Source organism: Sinocyclocheilus grahami, unplaced genomic scaffold (genome assembly GCF_001515645.1).
Source record: "Sinocyclocheilus grahami isolate Dianchi unplaced genomic scaffold, SAMN03320097.WGS_v1.1 scaffold175.1, whole genome shotgun sequence".
NCBI lineage: Eukaryota > Metazoa > Chordata > Actinopteri > Cypriniformes > Cyprinidae > Sinocyclocheilus > Sinocyclocheilus grahami.
In genome coordinates this window covers 937742-949937 of record NW_015505354.1, presented here as the reverse complement: position 1 = coordinate 949937, position 12196 = coordinate 937742, and the positions used below count along the sequence as shown (strand labels likewise).

Below are 12196 nucleotides of genomic sequence, written 5' to 3'. Positions count from 1 at the left end.
TATATATATATATATACACTGATAAAAAAATAATAATAATAATAATCAGCCGATCACCGATATGCTAATTTCACGCATCCTTAAATATTTTACATCTATGTTGTACAACAGAAAAAATATCATATATTTCTTTAATATAATACCTTACAGGCTACTCACTATTTTCTAAAATCTCAAAATTACCTTAATTTAATAATTTGATGAAAAAGGAAACTTAGTTTTTCTGACATCAGTCGGTAGGAGACAAACTGTGCCAGATGAACGACTAACAGACTGCCGAGCAGATCCACGCTAATATCATTAGCTCTAGAGCTTAAACAGTACAACTAATGGGCACAAGCCAGCAGAACCACTATGACAGAACAGAACTGAACTGAGCAGCGCCCATAGAGACGAGAAGTGGCAATCCCTCACCATCTACAGCGCACCAGGCCGGTCGGGTTTGGAGTGATCTCCTCATACAGTGTGTTCTTAAATCCAGCCTAATCCTCTGGGCCTGTGCACAGGATGAAGAGAGAGATGGAGAGATGAGCGCAGGATGAGAGAAGGAATTGTGCGGAGATGTTCCGGGTTGATCCGCTGGACTCCCGTAAATCCTTGCTGGATATTCTGTGGCTTTTGTGACCGGGCTGTGACCAATCAAGCCACCAATCGGTCAAGTGTGTATCTCGCAAACATGCACATACAATATCTCTCTTTTAAGTGTCTGTGTCTTTTACTAATCCTCTTTGAGCCTAACATCACTGCAAGTTCATCTCAACTGATACTAGGATAAGAGGCTCCTCAAACTTCATAATCTCATGGAGAATGTGTGCACACGTGTATGTGCGTGGCATGTCCATCCAGAAACTAATTGCAGATTTGCTCTAGGAGATGAGCGCAGCAGCTTCTTACGGATTCTTTATTAGCAGACGTGTTCATTTCTCTTCTGACCAGAAGTTTCCCACACAATACAATCCATTTTCAAAGCATGCTGTTGAGTTTTCATAATTAATGCTTGCTGAGATTTTTTTATTATTAACTAAATTACTCTAATTCTGAACAAAAACCCCACACCAGTGCTCCAGACAAAAAGAAAATGACTAGGGAGCTGTTTGGCTGCTACAATGAAACATTTAGAAGCAAAATTACTTTTTTATTTGACAAATTACAAATGGTAAAGGTTGTTCAGAAGTGCTTCAGTTCACTGAGCTCCTATGTTCACAGCTTCTTCAACTTTTAAAGGGTTAGTTCACCCAAAAATGAAAATTCTGTCATTAATTACTCACCCTCATGTCGTTCTAAACCCGTAAGACCTCCGTTCATCTCCTAGGAACACAAATTAAGATTTTTTGATGAATGCCATGCCATTTTGGAGAGTATCCATTGAACGTAAACAGCGTATGCTATTCTGTGTCAGCTGCATCACGCGGATACGTTGTTTTTGTTCAAATCAAAGCGTAAACAACATGGAAAACGTATCCGCGTGATGCAGTTAACACAGAATAGCATACGCTATTTACGTTCAGTGGATACTCTCCAAAATGGCACCGGGGTGACGCGGAGGAGACAAATTGTTAAATAAAGTCGTTATTTTTGTTTTCTTTGCATACAAAGTATTCTCATAGCTTCGTAAAATTACGGTTGAACCACTGATGTCACACGGACTACTTTGTCGATCATCTTGGTACTTTTCTGGACCTTGAACGTGGTAGTTACCTTGCTGTCTATGGGAGGGTCAGAGAGCCCTCATATTTCATCAAAAATATCTTAAATTGTGTTCCGAAGATGAACAAAGGTCTTCCGGGTTTCAAACAACACGAGGGTGAGTAATTAATGACAGAATTTTCATTTTTGGGTGAACTAACCCTTTAACATAGAAGAATTAATTGGGATTGTTTTCACTTCTCACGCAAGCACATACAAGCTTCCATAAGAACCAATAAAGTTTGTTCTCGCACATTAAGGAAGTATGGCTGAGAGTGACAACTGAACAATTCACTGACTGACTGAGTCTGAATCAAGCCTCAAGCTAGTATGAGGCTGTTTCATGAATCTTTCGGACTGAATTATTAAAAAGATCCTGTTCATTAGGGCTGTGTATCACCAGCAAAGTCACGATACGATACAGAGGCCACGATACATGACTGCACTGAATTTCACCTCAGCAGAATTTAGAAAAACAGCTGTTTATTAAACACTGCATACTATAGTGCCATTTCTAACTATTGGCAGAGCAGGCAGTTGACCTCTGCATTATGAAGGGCCTCCATAACTGTACCACAGTACAATATAGGTAATTGCATATGTTTCATGTTTACATTGTGCACTCCCCACCAGGTACAATATTCTGATTTATTGCATCTTGTTTTTAAGCCCATAAATAATAATGTACTTGTTCTAATACATTTATATTGTAATGTACTCATTCTAATATGTTTAAAAAATCATTTACATTGCTGGTAGGTTATTATTGCACAAATTAACACACTCTACAATAAATAAATAAAAAATTAGAAGAGTTCTAAACTAACAAGCTGTCTTCACTGTATCTAACGCACACACGCTCAAGGCTGATTTAAGGCTGATTTATACTCGAGCGTCCGCAAGTTCGCTTTGAGTGCGCGCGACGTCGTTTTGCGTGGCGGTGTGCACAACATTTTTTTTAAGTTTCCGTGCAGCTGCGCTTCCGAAGATGCACGAGTTCAAAAGCGACTCTAGCCGAACATGCACGTCTGTGCCAGCATTTGTGTGAAACAGAAGCAGTTTGGTGCTACGTTCAGTCACACACAGATCCCGCTGCGGCCGAACTCAGACATTCAGGAACAAACTTTTTAGCGCTGCCCCGCAGTTTTATCAACTAAATAGCTTAATCGCTCAAGAGCTACATTATCTTTCTCAACAAGGAGCTGGTAGCATCATTGTTTCTAAGGGAATTAAAGCCACAGCTTTACCGTTAATAGAGAAACGCGGCAAAACGGTGATAATTCATACATACACAGTCCCTCTCTCTCTCTCTCTGTCGTAAATGAACAGTTGATGAATTACACTTTTCTGAGAATAGACTTGAAGTGGAGATAGCTAAACTGCAAGCTAACCCCTGTTTTCAGAAAGCAAGCGCGTTTATCCACAGTGGAGAGAGAGCGCGTGAGCACAGGGTTGCCAGGTTGACAAAGATAAGTAGCACGTTTAGCAGATATTTCTGTATTGCGCAAGTGTAAAGCTCTGTTTTGGGGATTACGTCTCTTTATATCAGGCAACCCCGTTGTGTTCCTCAGATGCCAGATTATTAACAGATTATTAACAGATTCATTCTTTTTTAGAAACCTCGCACTTTTCTACTCAAGTTTAAACGTTGTAAAATTAAGCGTGGTCCACTGCTGCACACGTGCCACAGTATCAATACAGGGCCAGCTGTATCGATACTCGTATCGTCAAATCTCTGTGACGATACATCGTCGTATCGATATTTTGAACACCGCACTACTGTTCATAAGGTCAAAAATTAGACATCATGACTCGTACTGTGTTCGTTGTTGCGTGCAGGAAACACTGGTAGTACGCACATTAACAAGATGATATCTGACAAAACAACATTTGGATGGACAGCTTGATGATGACTGGATTTGTCTTTAACAGTTTCACTTAGGGAGAAGGGGAGTCTCAAAAAAGCCACTCTGAAGAGCTTAAAACTAGAAGTTGGGTGCTTCAACAAGGAGTCAAACAACTCCCAAAATCAGACGAGTGTACTTGGAGAAGAGGCTGACTCACTGTCTGTGCAACAGCAGAGACTCTTGGGCCCTCACACCAGTTTGTGTTTCTGTACTGAGACATGCACAAAACGTTAACAAGAAACCAAGCACTCCAAAACAAATCTCGCCTGACATTTGGAATAATTCTCCCGACTCACTGTAAAATGAGACTCAGGCGAGAGACATGAACAAGCATGTGCATAAGGGCATGAGTTGACCTCATCAGTAGGTGAGTTGCTATGGAGACAAAATAGGAGGGAAATTACCTTTTGCACAGATCCAAAGGTCAGACCTATCCCTGACTCTACGCTAGAGTCAGAACTTCAAAGTGTTTCGCGAAACCCTGACAGCATGTGACTCAATGTTACAGAAGTGATGGATTTGAGCATCCATCATTGGGATGAGTCAAAGAAACAAACAGCAACAGCACTGTCTGCTCAAAGATTGCTCCTCTATCAGCCCTCAAGCATTATGACTTTATACCTGCTCTAGTTGCTGCAGTGCGACTGACGTAGGCTGCCAATATCCTGTTAATAGCGATACTGTGCAACCATGTTACCATTGAAAAAACATTTCTTTGAAAATATGATAAAACAATACATTTAGTGAGGACTATGTTTGAAGTCAACATGAAATGGCATTCACAGCCCAATTTCCATAATTTGACATTTCTGAAAAGACCATATTTAACCAAATAAATTTATTTAATTTTGATTTGATCAAAGGAAATTATTAGATTGTGGAAAGTGGCTTTTATAAGTCCATAAAATAATCAGAAAAGAACAGATGCACAATAGAATGTAATTGTTGTAGAAAAGTAATTGTTCATGCTCATTTCTTCTGTTTTATTTGTCTATTACCCTTGTCTTTATTTAACATTTGCTTAAAGTTAATCTTTAACAACACTAATAATTTAATAACAGTATACAATGTAATCTTGATTTTTTTGTTTTTATGTTTAATTAATTTAAACAAAATAATATAATTTTAATATTGGCTTATCAGCATCTGAAAAACATTATCAGTGTATTGCTATTATGAATGGAATGTAAGAGGGATTTGGGACATCAGTCAGAAGTTATTACAATTAGATGAAAAATTATGTAGACAAATATTTTATGGAATTACATGTACTGATTAATCATGCACAAAAAATTTACTTTCCTTGAAGAAAGTAAATAGAGTAAATGTTTGTTTCGTGTTGAAAAGTAGAAAAAAAAATGCCAATGGATCAAGACAAAACAAACATAAAAGATACATTCTCTGAAAAGAATCTTAAAATCTTACAGGTGCCGCATGTAATTTCTGGAAACAGAACACAATGGCTTATGCAATGTTGCATCTCATCAGGTAAATTCATCGTATTGTAAGGATGACATATATTTACTTGGGGGGGTGGGGAGTTTTCATTTCAGTTTTCATTCACTGCTCATGTTCAGCTCTTGAAATTGCCTGCTTGAGATTTCATGTGAACCTGCTCCCTTGCAGCCACAAAAAGCTAAGGTGAGAGATACACACAGACAGACACACCCACACAGCTCTGCACTGCCGAGGCCCGTCACCTTATCACAGGTCTGTGGAGAGCTCTTCATCTGTGGATGACTGTGGTCTGATGGCGAAGGGACAGAGTGTGAAGTTTACTGTGAGAGCATAGGCTAGTGCAAACATGCAGCACAGTCTGAAACATGATGATAAATTGCAGGAGAGGAAAAGCTGTGCTAATAGACTGAGCAGCGGAGAGTGGGTAAGCTGTGCCATTTCTTTAAACATTGTCCTCTGGGCAAGAAGAAATGAGATGGTGGTAAAACTAATAAGCTTAAATATATTTCAGGAGTGTCTGCTTTACACTGCAATAAGAAAAACGTCTACAAATAAATCTTTGGAGAATATTTGAATGATTTACATTGCAAATAAAAATATTAATACAAAAAAAAAAATCTATTAACAATACATAATCTCATTCACATTTGCATAAACTAGCTAGGAAATGATTTCATAAACAAAATATTTTAATGTAATGCTATAATTTTCGACATTTTGAAACAGTACATTTTTGTTCACACAGGGCGCGTTCCCGGGACTGATTCCGGCAAAGTTACTAGGTCCCCATACCGGGATTGATCCCGGGACGTGTTTGTGTTCACATGGAAGGCACTGTGGCAATTTTATGCCAATTTTCCGGAATCAACGCTCTGTGCGAAAGGGGTTATAAATTCAAGTTTAGCTGCCATGCAGAAAGTAAACATTGCAACGTTACAAATATATGGTCATATGTCTAAAAATACTTAGTTTGGTGCGCTAGATTTGAGGGGACACATCTTACCATATCAGGGCTCGCAAAATTTCTAAATCCCTGGTAGCCCTTCAGGCAGAGAGTTTAAATGTCAAACAAAAAATATTTTCAATACACAAATATCAACAAATATGAAGGAAGGAATTTTATTTCACTATTTACAGGGTATCTGCAGCATTTTTAAAAAATAATTTAAGGCAATTTATGACCCGTTTTAAGAGCTGCACAAGTACAATAAACAGTACAAGTGGGGTTGGGCAATGTCTTTGGTAACATACAGTATTGAGCCATAAAATTACATGATTTACAATTCAGATACAGGTTTTCACAAAAACACAAATCCATTTAAAACTTTTTATGGCCTTAAGTTTGATAACTCACTTTAGGAGTTAAGGACCCGCGGGAGATCTGCATTTAAAGGTGCAATAGGTGATTGTCTTCAGAAACATTTTTTGTTATGCTGGTTGAAAGTCTCTTCACATCCCGATAGCAATCATTAAGTTAAGTGGTCTAAATGTATTTATCTGTATTTATATATTCTGTGGAAGGCGTAGGACCAAGAAATGTTCGTCCAATCAAAATGCTCGGTCCGAGTGTTTTAATTGGCTTTCCTACCTGCCTGTCAATGTATGTATCTGCATACCCCTGCGCACCCTGTTCGCGCAGACAGGACACGTCATCAGCGCGTTCACGCATGAATGACACATGATGTAGCCCAGCGGTTCCCAATTCCAGTCCTCGCGCACATATTTTGCATGTCTCGCTTAGTTAACACCCCCGATTCAGATAACCAACTCGTTAGAAGTGAGCTACGTGCATGAACTGTGTTCCGATCGATATGATCTCTACACCGTGTTCATTGCTCCCTACTCCCTGAGCAGGGGTTTACTTCCCTTCGGAACATGGGCTGGAATTGAGAACAGCTGATGTAGCCTATTGTGTTGTCGCTGGTATTCTGGTCTGTGAGTGTGTATGCGTTCAGGGGGCGTGGCTTTGGACGGCGATTGCAGGGAGGGTGGGACGTTCGCTTTCAGTGCTATCAGGCTAAAGTTTGCATTTTCCAAGATCTCCAACTGCACCTTTAAGATAGCCCGTCGGGCAGAGTGGTGATACATTTTGGTAGCCCGACTGGAAAACACAATAGCCCCGGGATGTCGGGCTAGCGATTTTGCGAGCCCTGCATATTCTCCCCTACTTGGACAGTTTGCTCAAACAGACTAGTGCACTAATGTAACAAAAGACACAAAGCAAAGATAACAGTTTAATGTCTGTGAGAGTTTTAATGTGCTTGATTGAACTAAACTACATTACAGTGCCGTCGTTAGACAAAGCTTGGCAGCAGAAAATGAGGGAACATAAAAACGATTTATTCGAAGCCATTTGGAGAATGCCCCCTGCAAAAACCAGATGATATAACTACACAGACTTTTTCTCTCTTTTTGAGACACAGAGGGTGACTGCATGAGGACAGAGAGAGAGAGAAAAATTAATCAAGAGTACAGTGCGAGTAAACACTTCAGGGTGGCACAGCCACAGATGCAAGCGCTATGGACAAGTCACGTCTGCCAACCTCAAACCAGCGAGACACACAGAACTAAATGTGTTGCGAAACGAGAGAATGCATCAAGAAAGGCACAAGCTGTCTTCACTCCAGCTCCAAGCAAAAACAGCGAGCGAGAGACAGTGTGGGTGAATTTATGAGACTGCTGTACTAGGACTCCAATTATGACAAATACAGTGTTTCCCACAGATTTACACTCAATTTGTGGCGGCACTTCCCCCGGGGGAAATATAGGCTAAACAGCAAACAGGTTTATTGAAAATGCAAATTCATTCTCTGCCAGCAGGAGGCGCTTTAGGAGCGGCAGAAATAGCAGTTTCCCCGGTTACAGCAGAACACAAAGCAGCGCTGCGCTCATAAATGCTACTTTATCGGGCATTATAGAAAAGATTAAATGAAAATGACATCAAAACATTTCTAAAGGCAGTAAGTTCCCTTCAAAGATACATTAATATAAAAACACCCACGCCACGTTTTGACTTTGAAATGTGCAGAGCTCATGTTTATTCAACGAAGTCAAATCTATTTGTGGTCTGTGTTGATATTGTGGAGGGCCGCCACAAATAAATCAATGTATGGGAAACACTGCAAATAGTAAGCTTCTTTTTGAGTGTCAAGGGATGTTTCTTCAGCATTAATTTTCAAGTGCCTTATAAATTATATACTATTTTGTATAAATTAATAATAATAATAATTTTTAAAAACACTGAAAACTAAAATCACTCATTTTAAATGCTACAAGTGAATTTAGGCAACAAAACAATGTACAGTTTGAAAAATGATACTGATTTTGAGATTTGCTAAAGACTACAAGTAATAAATAGTGTTATTAAATTATTACTGTTTTTAAAGATTAACTTTAAGTGAGCATTAGAGGATGTCAGAGGTAATCTAAATGTAAAAATTGACAAAATAAATGTACAATGAATATGTATACAATATACAAAATATTGTCCAAAAAAAAAATATGGTACCGATATATTGTGAATTACTAAACAAAAATGTTACGGTTTCTGCACCACACCTTTGAAATAGTTTGCCACTTCATATTAGAAGCTGACCTTTAATCAGACTTTTTAATTCACAGGACCCATCTACTTGCCTTTGCCTATGTGTATGTGTATTATTGCTGTTACCTTGTTTTTGTGTAATAGTTTTTTTACATTTATTTTTTGTCCTATAAAAATGACACTTCACTATCAATTCAATTTTAACTGGGCAGCCCTAAGCAGAACTTACACAACAAAATCTTCATATTGCATCATTATTTTTCAATCTAAAGTCTTCAGGGATCTTCGCATACCTACATCCTTCTTTTCGAATCACTGCATTGCTCTGCTAAGCATCATGCTATGTAGTTGTAAATTAGGTGCAAACTGCCTGTTTCTTAAGCTCTGGAGACCAGCTACATAAACATGAACACCGTTAGGCTTGGTTTCCCATCGACTGAGAAGCGATACAAGCTCAATATGCTGAAAATGAGGACTTAGCATTGCAGAATGAGAGCCATGGAGATGAATAGCAAGCAAGCTGTTCTATCCCCTAAAGCAAACCTAAACAACATTTAGCAGATAATCTGACTATGGTAGCAGTTTGCAAGTAAACAGAGTTAGAGTGAACGTGCCCTCTATTTAATATTCCATTTCAGTTGGAAATACGTCACAATAAAGTCGTAAAGTAGTAAAGTCGGCCGCATCTTAAGGTTCAGACTTTTGAACAACAGTAATGTATATTCAATATGGTGTGATATCAATATATTTAAAAAAAACAATAATACCAATATTAGACGAAAAGCAATATGGTGCTCACTGCTCATACATTGTACATCTCAAAAACTTTTACTGCATTTTTAGATTAATCTTTATTTTTTAAATGTCAGTCAAGCAAGGTTCAAACTCGCAACCTCTCACTTTTTCACATCAGCTCAAGCGAGAAGCTGAGCCCCTGTAAGACTGAAATCCTAGAATGGCCCCATCTCAATGTCACATCCCCTCGACCTCCACTCACATTCACACAACGCAGCTCTATCTTCAGCGGTGTAACCCAACCTCCATTCCAGTTTCTGTTTCGATGTATGGAATGCAGGTGTCTACTGCATACTAGAATGGTCACAATGAGCAAACCATATCATGCGTTTAAACCATCTACAACACTAATAACTTAGACCTGCAATCCTGAAGAGATTAGGCTGGGCAAACTTAAAACCGAACAGACAGATTGAGGTTAGATATGAAGCTTGGAAAAAACAGTGGTTTCTGACTGCGAGGAACTAGCAGGAAAGATTATGAAACATTATTTGTTTGCGCGGTCATTTCTATTTAAAGCCTATGTATTAAAATATGACCTTAAATGTCCTGCCTCGTCTAGCAGCCGCCATCAACCGGCCCTCTGGAGATCCCCATTAACCTGAATGTCAGTATCAGAGTGCTTCACAAGTGCTAACGGGAGGTCTTAATCTAATCCATTACGGATGACCCTGGACAACAGTCTTAAGCTTTCCTTCATAAACCATCACTCTCCTAAACTCTCATGTCAGACGTCGCCAATGACAGTCAACGGCACTTGTTGAACAACTGTTATTTATTGCGTCATGTGATTTATAATTCAGTTCCACCCTCGTTTCGACATTGCCTGTCCAGGAAAGCGCGTCGGCCGCTGGGTTACCAAGGAACAATAGCATTCCTGTGCTCTGTGATGCCAGGTGCCGGCAGGAACACGATCCCTTCCATCTGTCTGTCTGTTCTGGCAAGCGCTCGGCCAGGCCCGGGCAGCAGCTAGGGAGAGTCACAGAATGGGACTATTGTTCCAAAGCCTCTTGGAGGAACACACTAAACAACCCCCCCCCCCCACAAACATCGACGAACATACACCAGCATAAACTCGCACAAAGAACGAAGCTAAAGTCAAACGCACAGTACCGTGTCAAACGCAGAGCCGCTCCCACTGTCAGACCAACAACATGCGCCTCACTCACACAATCGCATGCCGAGAACTGTACGCATTAAGGATGCACATCTGCAGTTCTGCTGAAGTCTTGCTGAGAGGGGAAACAGCATGCTGTGCTGCACAGACTGGTTCCGTGGAATATGATTCATTTTCTATAAATGTTAGGACCCGGCAGCCTATTCTCTCCAAGATTTCTCAGCACTAAGTTACTTCCACATCTGCCTGACCTTATCTTTAACTATTGCCAAGAACATAATGTTATTCATGACTTTTTGGATTTTCAAGTTAGACGCGATGAAACGGAAGTAACAGCAGATATTTTATTCCATACTGTGACGTAACTCTGAGTGTAACAGATTACCCAAAAAGGAAAAAAAGTGTGGGCCGGGAATTTGGTTCTATTCAGAGGTTGTTGATTGGATTTTGAGATGTGGGTGATTGTAGAGAGGCGGAGTTTAAGCAGACTAAATCATTGGAGAAGTCTGGTATACATAACCAAAGAGTCAGTCATTTTTACTGGAAGATCAAGTTATGACATTATGATTATGAAGTCAATTTAAACAAACAAAAAAAATGTAAACATACATGGATGAATCATTCAAAATATGATCTTTAACATGCATTTATTAAATAATGTGAATTTTTATATCACACCAACTTTAAGTATCAATCATTGGTTAAATCTACTAATTAATTAAATCTACCAATATGTCAATGGTAGGGATGGTTCGATTCACTCAACTCACGATTTGATTCGAATCACGATTTTGATTTCACGGTTCGATTCACGATTTTATTTTATTTTTTTGTACAAAATGTAAAAAGTTAGTGCTGCATCGTCACTGAAGTTTATAAATTGCATTACTTTTTAATTCTTGCCAGTGTTTAAACAATTCAGCGCTCATGCACACTCTCAGCGCACACACATAATGCCAGGTTCACACATACTCCGTTTGCAGTGCGTATGCGGTGCGTATTTTTCCTCGCTCATGTTAATGGATTCAAGCTTTCCCACTGGGGTTGCGGTCCGGCAGTGCGTTCAGGAGCGGTGCATCTGCAGCTGTGGAGAGATCGTTTCCACACCGAGTCTATTGCTGCACTGCAAGCGCTGAATTAAGGTAACAGTGCATTGTTTGCGGTAAATATGAAAACGAAAGTGTAGTAATTACACCATAAATGCATATAATTAAATTCTACTGTGTTTCACAGTCAACACATATGGCTTGTTGGCTAGTTTTAAAGGAAAAGAGCACTTTTAGATAAACAAGGCAATAATAAATGGCACTCGTGGAGGTAGGAAAACAAAGATCTTTATTAGGGATGCACGATATATCAGCCACCATATCGGTATCGGCCGATAAATGCTCATTTTTTCTGTTATCGGTATCGGCCCGATAAGAAAATTTGGCCGATATCTTTAAGCCGATAAATAATGCATTATTTCCTTCAGAGACACTTCAGACGCGCGCTGTTTGTTTGCGGCCTTTTGTGCAATTGTACGTTGTAATATTGTGTTTATTTGATGTATATCTGATTTATCTCACATAGAATGCTTTTGGTTAAGTTAAAAGAGCGCTTCAGTTTACCGGTGATAAACTCAAACAGCAGTGCACAACATTAATAACTATGATTGGGAATGTCGTGTATATAACATTCTAATGAGAA

At 39.3% G+C, this 12196-nt stretch overlaps 1 protein-coding gene across 1 annotated transcript in view; it reads right to left on the bottom strand.

Moving 5' to 3' along the window:
- Positions 1-12196, bottom strand: part of LOC107593713 (polypeptide N-acetylgalactosaminyltransferase 1-like) — a 100720-nt gene that overhangs the window by 85537 nt on the left and 2987 nt on the right. The window contains exon 2 of the mRNA XM_016283568.1: positions 415-496. Within this exon, the coding sequence (XP_016139054.1) occupies positions 415-417 (3 nt within the window). The 5' untranslated portion in view covers positions 418-496. The remainder of the gene's footprint in view (positions 1-414; positions 497-12196) is intronic.